This window comes from Cornus florida, unplaced genomic scaffold, assembly GCF_030987335.1.
Source record: "Cornus florida cultivar Cherokee Brave unplaced genomic scaffold, ASM3098733v1 CherokeeBrave_3.0.0_Hap2_Chr07, whole genome shotgun sequence".
Classification (NCBI taxonomy): domain Eukaryota; kingdom Viridiplantae; phylum Streptophyta; class Magnoliopsida; order Cornales; family Cornaceae; genus Cornus; species Cornus florida.
Window position 1 is genome coordinate 3,441,251 of NW_026775577.1, and position 11,925 is coordinate 3,453,175.

Consider the following 11,925-nt stretch of genomic DNA (forward strand, 5'->3'; position numbering starts at 1 on the left):
GAGAAGCACTATTAGGAGTTAAAAAGTCAGAATCATTGGCCTTCTCTCTCTGATTGAATGATAAATTGGGAAAACAATGTTCTTTTGGAAAATCAGTTTGAAAGTACTGTAAAATTATCAATCACAACCGCTACTTATTAGTAAAGCAAGAAAGTTCTGTATTCCAACAAAGTATCAACTTCTTATGTGCTTCAAGCATTTGTTCCAAAATTATACATCACACGGTACAAGATACTCCTCTGGTTTACCACAGCTTCATAAAATTTCCGAAGAGAGTCGCGAAAAAGGCAACAAGTTGTTAAGTCTCACTGTTTTGTCTGAGAAACTGAAGGTCCTTCATTTGCATCTGCACGGCTTCTTTTGATAAGGGCTTTGGCTCTGGAACGTTGCCTTCTTCACTACCTTCAGCTACTTTCTTTGCCTTGTCTCCGACCATCTTATCTATCTTTGATTGACCAACTGAGGGAAAAACGGCGTTAAGCATGACACGTAGTAATCTCTCATCTTCTTCTTCTACAGGGTCCCTCCCAAAGCAACACACATAAATAGCTTCAAGAGCTTTCTCGGCTCTAATCTCCAATGGGACGGCAGGTGTAGGAACCCTCAGCTTTGCCCGCTTCTGTTGGTGAACATCAAGAACATAATATTTGAGTAGGTTAAAGATAAAGTTGCAATTTCAGAAAGCAAAGATCCAAAATACAAATGAGACATTATGAAACACGCATTGTCTTTCATTGTTATGCTATTGATCACTAACAAAAACTACACATCCTTTCTTAAGGAAGATGGGAAGCAAAAGATTTACTGAAAAAGAAGAGGTGTATTTTCTCACCCTTTTCCAATAGGTATCAATGTTGTTGAACTTCATATATGTTATCTATATAGTTTGCATACCGGAGTTTTTTTGGGTAAGGTAGTTTGCATTTAGAGTCTTCAAACATCTCCAAGCCTTATGTCTAATGGTTAGAAAAACACCACATCACTGTCTTTGTTTGGATTAAATTCTAAATGAAATCATAACATAGTGAGCAGTTGCACAAGTGATAACATGACATGTGCTTTTTATCGTTTGATGTAGACTTGGAGAGAGAGTATTGGAGATTATCCAAATTCGAAAATAAATTGGGAGTTCTTCATACACAAATGGTATGAGACAAATGAAATCAATAGCCAGAACGAATCCAGAAATATCAATAACCAATTGCTCAGCTGGTATTCAGAGGGCTTCCAAGTGACATCGGGTTTAAAGGCAATTAGGATCGGATGCTAAACATCCTAAATATCTTCCTAAATTAAGTTGGACAACCTTTTTTTTTAGCATTATAAGTCCAATGTATAGAAGTAATGGTTCTAAATACAACTAGTTATAATCCACAGTGCCTTGTTCGAATACCCTTGGGGCTACTCCTAGGGAATTTTCCCTGTAATTGCCCTGTACATGTGAGATGGGGGTACTGTGTGTGCCCGGTGGTGAATTATGGGGTGCTCTAAGAGGCCCGACACCGTCATTGTCAAAAAAGAAAGAATTAGCAACTCAGACTCTGTTAGGACATTTCAAGGGGTTCTGAAAATTCTTCTTGTAGTTAATTGAAGACAATTGAAACTAGTTATAAGTCCCTAATGCAACACAATACATGGATCAAAGGATCTGCAAATTCCAATTCTTAAAAGCTTCGACAAATCACATATACTACTAAACAAAACAGGAAATGTTTAATGTGAGATTAACCAACCTCTTTTGCTTCATTCATCATAGAAATAAAATTCTCCTCTTCAAACTCGATATCATTTGAAAGCCGAAGCCTCGCCACCCCTTCCAAAATTTCCTCAGTTTTCAGCAGACCAGCACCAACCGCCGCTAACCAACAGCACAGTAGCACATACAATGGATCCCCTGACTACCCATTAACAAATTCAAACACAACTTAATTCGAACATCAAATGCCTCTTCACAATAGAACAAATAATGATCATGAAACTATACCAGTGAAATAAACAAAAATAATAAATACAATGCATTTCAAAGCCAAACTCAACAATTATGCTATACACACACAAAACACGTATGATTCACATCAAAGCTTAACCAAAGAAGGACGAACTAATACTCCAAATAATGTAACAAATTCAAAAGGTAACAATTTGAAAAATTAAACATATATTGACAAACAAAAAATAATAACTACATGACAATTCAAAGCATAAACAAAGAGGGCAGAACTAACTTCCAAAAAAGAAAAGACAAAAGAAGGCAGAACTAATCCCCCAAACAATGTAAAAAACTTGGAACCAATGATCAAGAAACTATTTAACAGTGATATAAACAAAAACTAAAAATACAATGCAATTCAGAGCAAAACCCAACTTTTATGCATATACATATATATCAACATTTATGCATATATTACTTTTACAGAAAAATCATAATAATAATAAAATCACGCATGTGTGTGTATATATATATGATTCACCATTAGTTTTGAAATTTAATCACATCAAAGCATAACCAAAGAAGGCAGAACCATACCCCAAATAATGCAACAAACCCAAATGTTAACTATAGATTGAAAAATTAAAACAAAAGTTGTAAAAAATTAAAAAAAAAATTTTTAAAAAATGGTAAATTGTCAAATTGGGAAATACTATATATTACCCTGCCTCGCCTATCTCGAAATTCAATGAAAGCTCTCGAGTCGGTGATGTTGCATTTCTTCCCCACCCTCCGCCGGAACTCTGCGAAATCGACGGTGTCGGTGCCGACACCGCCTTCATCGCTCAGAATTCTGGCCACCAGGCCAACAAGGGGCAGTGCACCGATGACCTTGTTGGCAAAACCAGAAATTGAGTTCTCATTCTCCATGTAAGCTCTAATGGATAAGACCCCATTAGAGTTTGATACTTTGGAGGTATTGGGTCTTTTAGGGTTTCTGTAACGATGGCGAAGATAGAGCAGAGAAGGAGAGGTCTGAGCTTGGAGAGAAGATAAAGTGGTAGTGGAAGTCACAACCACCATGGTTTGGTTGGGTGGTAGAAATTAGAATGGTTTAATACTGACCACTCTCTCATATATACTGTGTGTTAGTGTGTGTGTGACACTGTGTGTCAGGTATTATATGGGGAAGGAGGAGTGTTATTGTGTGTTCCAAGCTTATTTCTGCTGTGTGTGTAACCAAACCCAAGTCCAATAAGCATTTTCGTAAGGACAATACTTGGGTCCAACCTGAGTTGGATGAAGTTCATCCAACCTGGGTAAGTGGCCCAATCACATCACGGCACGTGGCGGAAATTAATATAAAATTAAAGTGGATATTATCCATCAATTTCCGGTATAACCCGTTTCTATTTCATGAAACCCATTTCGTCGTCAATCTTTCCTCCTTCCTTCTCTCAAGTGCTCCACCTTCGGCTGCCTCAGATCCGATTCTCGTTTGGGGGCGGTTGGCGAAGAAGTAACCAGGGTTGAAGCCGGCGGTGTAGTTCGGTGTCGCCGAGGTGGTCTAAGAAGAGCATGAAGAGGATAGATCGAGTGGTGGTGGATTGGTGGCTGTTCAGTTGACTCGACAGAGAGGCAGAGCCACGGTCGAATCCGGAAATCCCGGCAGGTTAACGGCAAGATAAGAGAGAACAGTCGACGCCTTCACGGCGCAGAGAACGGAGAGGTTGACGAAGACCTGAGAAGAAGGGGCGCGTGTGCGCGTGACGGCGAGTTGCCGGCGAAGTTCAGTCCGGCGATGAATCAAGTATGGCAGATAGTTACATGGATGCTCCTCGAACTGGCGTCGTCTTTTTCCTCCTCGAACTGTGGCCGACGGCGAGCTCGAGCTCGAGCTCTACGAATCTCAGGCTTTGGGGAAAGAAAATGGAGGCTAAGGAGTTGCAGTCACGGTGCTCTGAATTGATGATTGGGGTTGTGAATTGGTGGTTCGGGGCTGCTGTTTGGTTGCTTGATTTGGTTGTTGGAGTTTGAATTTGGGTGTTGATTGCCATAGGTGGCTGAATTTTGTGTTTGCAGGCCAACTTTGTGATTGGGTGGTACTTGTTTTGGGGATTGAAGATGCAACAAGCCAAAAAAACGATGAGTTTGATGTGGAGAGTTCTGAAAATTGGGGATGGAGAGTAGGAACGGGTTATACCCGAAAATTAATAGGTAATATCCACTTTAATTTTATATTAATTTCAGCCACGTGTCGTAACGTGATTAGGTCACGTATCCAGATTGGATCATTTGGACCAAGTATGGTCCTTTTCATAAGTCATAAGAAATAATCATTCTTCATTTTTCTCCTTTGGTCCATTTAATAATGTGTTTGGATTCTCTGAAAAGATCATTTCCTTATTTCACAATTAAATTTTATTTATTTTTAGAGAGTCTGCTAAATTTGCAAATGGTGTTAAGTAAATGTAAGGATGTCAATTTGCTCGCTTTGATGGGACTTGTCCAATTTCGTACTATAGTTCATTTAAATTGTGTTAGAAGCGAATTTAAAAATGAGAATAAATTTTTTTTTTTACAACTTGTTTTATTTAGTTTTAAATATATATAAGTAGATATTTTATAATTTGTTTTTTTTTTTTTTTTATCATCTTAATATTTTTCATAATTTTCTTGGATATGTAATCATTTAAGTTATATATATATATATATATATATATATATATGGTTATAATAGTTAAACATTTTGTTATATTTAAAAAGTTTTTTAAACAAATTATCACGAATTTTGATATTGTTGTTTATATTTGTTTGGGTAAAGTACAGCCACACCCACTGAGATTTGGTAAAATAACATTTAGAGAAAATTTACTTTTTTTTTTGGATAAAGACATCCCCTGAAGGTTCAAAAATAGACAAAGGCATCCCTTTACATGAAAAATTGACCAAATTATCTTTTGACCTTTTATGAGACTTTTTTAACCTTACAATTTAATAAATTGGACCAATCTACCCTCATGAATAATTTATGCATAACAAAAAAATAAAAATAAAAACTTCTTTTTTTTTTTTTTTTTTTTTTTTTTTTTTTTTTTTATACATGTCCCAACTTCTTAAAAATGTAGACATCTAAAATGATTTTTTGATTCAATACATATATTTCAAATAAATTATATTTTGTTATTACTTTTTTTCTTTTTCTTTTTTATTTTTAAATTAAGATACTTAATTCTTTCATCTAAAAAAATTAAACCAATCTCTTTTCCTTAAAAATAAAAAATATAATACCATTATAATTTTATGCATCTTAAAGTATATATCAAATATTATGCATTTCCCAACATAATAGAAAATAGGTACCAATATAACTTTTTGCATGCTTTTTTTTTTTTTTTTTTTTTCCCTTTGTTTTATTATTATTATTTTTTCCCTTTTATGTTGGGAAATGCATAATATTTGATATATAATTTAAGATACATAGAGTTATACTGGTACCATATTTTTTATTTTTAAGGAAAATAGATTGATTTAATTTTTTTAGATGAAAGAATTAAGCATCTTAATTTAAAAATAAAAAAATAAAAAGAAAAGAAGTAATAACAAAATATAATTTATTTGAAATATATGTATTGGATCAAAAATTTATTTTAGACGTCTACATTTTTAAAAAGTTGGGACATTTATAAAGTAAATAACAAAAAAAAAAAAAAGTGAACAATATAAAATTTTTTCTTTTTTTACTTTTTTTTTCATGCATAAATTGTTCATGACGGTAAATTTGTCCAATTTATTAAATTTAAAAGTTAAAAAAGTCTCTTAAACGGTCAAAGGATAATTTGGTCAATTTCTCATATAAAGGGATGTCTTTGTCTATTTTTTAACCTTCAGGGAATGTCTTTATTCAAAAAATAGATAAATTTCTTCTCACTATTTTTTTGCCAAACCTCAGGAATTATGGCTGTATTTTACCCTATTTGTTTAAATAAGACATTCGAAACTATCTTGAACTCCGCAGCGGAATAGATGAGTTTAATAAAATATATTGGTATAAAGTACTTAAAAATGTATTTGACTCAGTGATATAATCTCTCTATCTTCTTCATAGGGGTGAAAAGAAGTTTGGACAAAAAAAAAATGTTTCTATGCTTTACCACTAAAAAACAAAATCTACTAAATTGGTATAAAGCACTTTGTATTTATAGCATACACACTAGGTTAATGCATCACTAATGCTTCGGTCTCTTTTTGTTGGGTTGACTCAAAGAGAGTACAACGAGGGATGGAATTATATGTTTTCTAAATTGCTTTTGCTTTCTTTTCCTCTAGTTATTAAGATGTTTCAGTTCATTAGGTTATTTCTCATCTACCTATTTTTATAATTTCACTTAAATATGTAATGTGATGAGACAGCTGAATGATTCAGCATCAAGGTGAGAATCATTCATTTTATGGGAAAAATTCAACCTACGACGATTTCCATTTAAAGAAGAAAGGACGGATTTAGGGTGGCCCAAAATATATATTTTGCTAGAGACAATTTTAGCCCAATTTAAAAATAATAATAAAATTATATATATATTAGTAGTATTAGCCCACCCAAAAAATTATTAGCTTACACCATTGATAATTTCTGAATCCGCGCTTGTGAGAAGCCATAAAGAAGGTGGTCATGGAGCCAATCTTTGCCCGTAAAAAGAGTTTTTGGGTTATTTAAAAAGACATTTGGGGTCCAAGCCCCTTTCCTGAGGGTTCCCTCTTGATTCTTTTCTTTCAATATACAAACAATATAACACGTATAGGCTACTACCATGACTTGTAAATGGTGAGAGAATCCGGTGAGATTGCACCGAAGCTGCACAGGCAATGAGATTTGAGGTGGGCATAAGGTTACTGATAATCGGTTCGTAAAATATGTTAATTCATACAGACACATTCGATTTTTTTTTTTTTTTTGGATATGAATAGTGAATAACGTTAAATCTCTGACACTGAGATAATGATATTTTTCTTAATTCTTCATTTCAATCTGTTCCTTTTCTTTCAAATATGTGTATATTTATAGTTGGTTTAGCCAGATGTTGCGAGTTTATAGCCAGTTTCTTCAGAGCCTTTTCAGGCTTCTATAACCATGCATTGAACCATGTTTCTTCCTTTTCCGGCGTCGCATTGTTACTTTATCGGCCTCACACAACACGATTTCTTTCTCTTTCTCAATAGAAAATCAACCACGAGCCGATCACATTGTTGGTTTATACTATTACAAAATTAAATCCGCCATCTTATCGGCAATTTGGAGATAAATTAATTTTATCAACATTAGATGAATGGTTAAACACAATGACCTCTCTCATTAGGTATGTCCTCAATCACTCCGGTAAAACTTTTCAAATTTTGTACATGACCTTCCGGCCACCCGAATTAGCTTTATCGTAGTTAAGTTTTGGAGTGACTTAACCATAATACTCCCAATATGAAAGAACTTATTAATGTTAGAATCCTGTCATATTTGATAATTTTATTGTACCCATTGCTTTTTTTGAGGCTTGAATCCACGATCTTTCTTTGAGAAGTAAGGGTTTGATACCGCTAGCTAGGCCACTAGCCCGTTGGTAACTGAACCTACTATACACACAAAAGAAAGTTTTTTTTCTTAGATTGTGTTCAGTTTGTATAGAATTAGAGATTTGAAATTGAAATTTGTGAAATTGGAGAAAAATAACTTATAAAATTGAATCAAAATTTTTTCTAATTCCACCAATTATGATTCCAAAATTTCAATTTCATACCTTGCCGGAAATAGAAAACTTGAGTCTATTTCTAACACTCAATCAATATATGCATTAGGACCGTCACCAATAGTTGTACCTCTCTAACATATCCAAAATCACACACACATACACATCAATTATTGCCCCTAAGAGATAGACTTGATTGAACCCCTTAATTTTGTACAGTATTTGGTAAGAAAAAAATTGATGCTATTTGAGTCAAAGAGTAAAGTGGTAACTCTTCCACTTTGGAAAGAGAAAAAAATCATTCTATTTCTAACACACAATCAATGCATAGGAACAACCACCAATAGTTGTATCTGTAACATACATATCCAAACTCAAACACAGACTTGATTGAACCCTTAATTTTTTTTATTTGGCAAGAAAAATTGATACCATTTGATCCAAAGACTCGTGTAGTAACTCTCTATCTTCTAAAACAAAGTGCCAAGAGAAAAAAGAAAAAAGAAAAAGAAAAGATCAGACTATTTCTAGCACTCCATCAATGCATAAGAACAATCACTAATATTTGTATGTCATCTACTTCAAGTCCCTAATTAAAAAAAAAAAAAAAAAAAAACTCGTGCATATGTATATCATATATGTGAGCATTACTTGTCATAATAATAACAATTGTAATAATAACTGATGCTATCCCATCACAAAGAAACTGTAAGTAACAATGAAATCAATAATCAACCATATATTTGAATGCAGTCACAAATTTACTGCTGCAATTAAGAAGCTAACAAAAACCAAGGCAACTAATGTTATTCGATCTATCCCTAAAAAAGTAAATCCTGGACTGTAAAATTATTTACACAACTCAATTTTTTTTTTTTTTGTTTTGATGTCTAGCTAAACAAGTGATGCATTTGGGAGCTGCACCTCAGACGGCTTCACGTCATTGCCTTTCTTTGGTCCCTTGCGGTAATAGGCATATAGTATGAGCTGCACAGCACCGGATAGTGCTCCAAGACCATTTGAAATCTGTAATATATATATATATATATATATATATAATAGAAGACAACAAAATAATGTAGTTAGTTAGTAGGTGAATAAATACCATAACATAATTAAGGTGGTCATCAATCCATATATAATGTAACAACATGTATTAATGTTAATTAAACTAGCTAGTAATATTGTACCATGCATATTCAGAATATATATATATATATATATATATATATATATATATATATATATATACACTCTAGCTAGCTAGCTGCAAAAATAATGACAACAGTGAGTTTGCGGAGAATGAATGATTATTAGAACGTACAAGGATGAAGAGGTCAAACTTGAGGAGGGCATAGACGAGCCAGATAGCTCCGTTCAAGAAGCCAGCCACCGAGAGCCAAAGTGGCATAAATTCCACGCTCTTCGTCTTGATAACTTTTCTCTGGATGTTCAAAATTAATGAAAGCAAAAATTAATAATAATATTAATAGAGGATATATAGCTAGGATCAATATATATCTATATCTGTGTATATATATATATATATATTTAAAAAATCGATACTTACCATGACTGAGAGAGGGGAAGCGTACATTAGCACTCCGAAGATGACACAGAAGATTCCCACAAACAGGGATCTCTTAGGATGAGTGTGAAAGCCCAGAAGGGTTGCCACAACCACAGCTGCAATGAATGCCAACTCAGCCGCCAACAACCAAAGTACAACCCTCTGAAATAATAGACATAGACATAGACATACAGACAAATTAAAAGTTGATATATAGCTATTTAATTACTACTGTATTTAACTAGATTATTATTATTATTATTATTATTATTATTATTATTATTATATTTTTAGTTGGTATTCACATACACATGTTTGTTCTGAAACTTAAACTCCTAACCTTCTTTTGAAAAGTAAGAGGCGCTACGCTAGCCCGTTGGTTAACTAGACTCTTAATTAATGTGGTTATATATATATATATATATATATACTATACTGTGTGTAAAAACAGGCACATAATATATATTTGCTAAATTGAATTAAGTAGGTACCCTTTTTCCTTCTCCACGATATAAGAATATGGAAAGATATAAGAGTTCCAATGCAAGGCCAATGCTGTTGATGGTGACCACAAGAGTGCTGTCTGGATGAACAACTGGTATTCCATAAAATATCCAAAATAGGCAATTCATCACTGTCGCAACATACGGTAGTGCACTGTACTCCTCTACTGATTTTTTCCTGTGGATCCTCAAAAATGTTGGTCTGCAAATCCCCATTCATTCGTTTAGGTTAGTCACCCGCCCCATAAATCATAAAATTAAACATATGTATGTGTGTGTGTGTGTGTGTAGATCGAGAGAGAAAGAGAGTTTACTTACATTGGTGCCGCAAACAGACCGAAAGATATGACATTCCCTGCAGAAAAACAAGGCATTATTTAGTTACTGCATTGAAAATAAACTTCACACAACTTAGCTAGTTTCGATGAAGTAATAAACATAGAATAGATATATATATAATATGCTTAGCTTACATCAAACTAGTACTCCCATCAGAAACAAGTAATAATCAGACCATTTTTCATGCATACGCAGATTCAATAAAACTAATGGGAAATTATTTATTTTACTTTACATTATACGAAAACATGTTAAACAAACGCGTGTTTGCTTTACCATTAGGGAAGGAAAAAAAATGTTAAACAATAATTAATTTATTAATTAATTATATTATAATAAATAACAATAGATTATTAGCCAAAGTTAAAACACAATTGATAATTTCTGATTTTCTATAACATTGCCTTTTCTCGGTAACCAAACTGCATTCAGAAACAAATCAAAATCATCATAAGAGTTCGAGTTCATGCATGTAATATATATATATACACGTACACACACAAGATTGATGAGATTGATATAAAAAAACACTACAAAACGAATATATCAATCAGATAAAAGAACTCAAAACATAATTTAGTTCTCGTAGAAGAAAACTTAGACACTGAATCAGAAACTACAAATTTTCATGTAACTTTCCAGAAAAACGAACAGCATGCAGTCTCTCTTTAACACAAATTACAAACCATATATATATAAACCACAAATCTACGTTCATGATTAGCCATATAAACCTCAAACAACTATATATATATATATATGTATTCAATTAAAGAGAATTGAAGAGAAAAGGAGGTTTGAAGTTGGTACGTACCGATGATGCCGACGGCCGTACGAATTCCTTCTACGTTCACCATCTTTGCAACGAAAGCAAGTTACGAGAGAGAATCTTAGAGAGAGAGAGGGTGGTGAAAGTGTGAGCTATCATGTGGGGATGAAGCGAGTTAAATAGACAAACTCAAAATACGTACGAGTTCCAGTTGGAAATAAAGAGCTAATGAGACATACTCAAACTACAATTTGGAGTTGTTTTTTTTTTTGTTTTGTTAAAATCAATTTGGAGTTTGGAAAGCTATCTAGACCGTAAAAAAGTACTTGCAAATTGGAATTGGAAAGTGGTAAATAATATCCTAGCGTTAAATATAATGACTTAGGCATAAAATATTTTTATTTTCTAGATAAATTGTTTATGCATTTTTTATTTTAAAATACTTGGCAAAGCCCTAAGTCGAGGGAGCCGACGTAAAATAATTTATCAAAAATTAATAATTAAATCTAAATAAATTGAGATAAAACAAAATTTGATATGAGAAAAATATAAAGAAAATAAAATGATAAACTACATGTAAAAAGAGAAGTTGTAGAAGAAATTTTGTTAAATAATTATGTTTCTTTAGTAATTGATTCAATTTTAATAAATTCAAATTTTTGAACCAAAAAAAAAAAAAAAGTAGTTTGATTCCAATTTTAATTAATGAAATATTAAAATATATATATCATTTTATCTAAACAAAACATGGCAAAATTTTACATGATTGACAACTAAATGTATATAGGAATAGCTATAAAATTTGTCACATTACTTCACAACTAAAACATATTAGATTATATGGTGTCAATTATAAAAAAAGTTGTTGGTACCATTAAACTTAAGTTTTTAATTTTTTCCAATGCTCTCAAGAATTCTTGAAGGAAGATTGATTAATTAGAATCATTTATTTTTATCTAGTGTAAATCCTCTGCCATCCTAGACTTTCTAGGATTTGAAAAAGGAACCCTTCTTGTGAGGTACCTTGGTGTACCATTGGTTACTACAACGCTGAAAGCAAATAACTGCAGATCCCT

The 11,925-nt window shown here is 32.8% G+C and overlaps 2 protein-coding genes across 2 annotated transcripts; both read right to left on the reverse strand.

Moving 5' to 3' along the window:
• Nucleotides 1-104: 104 nt before the first annotated feature.
• LOC132315781 (photosystem I assembly factor PSA3, chloroplastic) lies at nucleotides 105-3,437 on the reverse strand. The gene is made up of 3 exons (XM_059814183.1): nucleotides 2,654-3,437; nucleotides 1,734-1,898; nucleotides 105-619 (listed from the first exon to the last, which is right to left on the reverse strand). Exons 1-3 carry the CDS (start codon nucleotides 3,011-3,013, stop codon nucleotides 299-301), a joined length of 846 nt encoding a protein of 281 aa, XP_059670166.1. The 5' UTR covers nucleotides 3,014-3,437; the 3' UTR covers nucleotides 105-298.
• A 4,537-nt stretch (nucleotides 3,438-7,974) lies between these two features.
• Nucleotides 7,975-10,937, reverse strand: LOC132267415 (bidirectional sugar transporter SWEET4-like). Its single transcript, XM_059768578.1, has 6 exons — nucleotides 10,895-10,937; nucleotides 10,060-10,096; nucleotides 9,730-9,943; nucleotides 9,239-9,400; nucleotides 8,993-9,112; nucleotides 7,975-8,694 (listed from the first exon to the last, which is right to left on the reverse strand). Exons 1-6 carry the CDS (start codon nucleotides 10,935-10,937, stop codon nucleotides 8,563-8,565), a joined length of 708 nt encoding a protein of 235 aa, XP_059624561.1. The 3' UTR covers nucleotides 7,975-8,562.
• Between the last annotated feature and the right edge of the window lie 988 nt (nucleotides 10,938-11,925).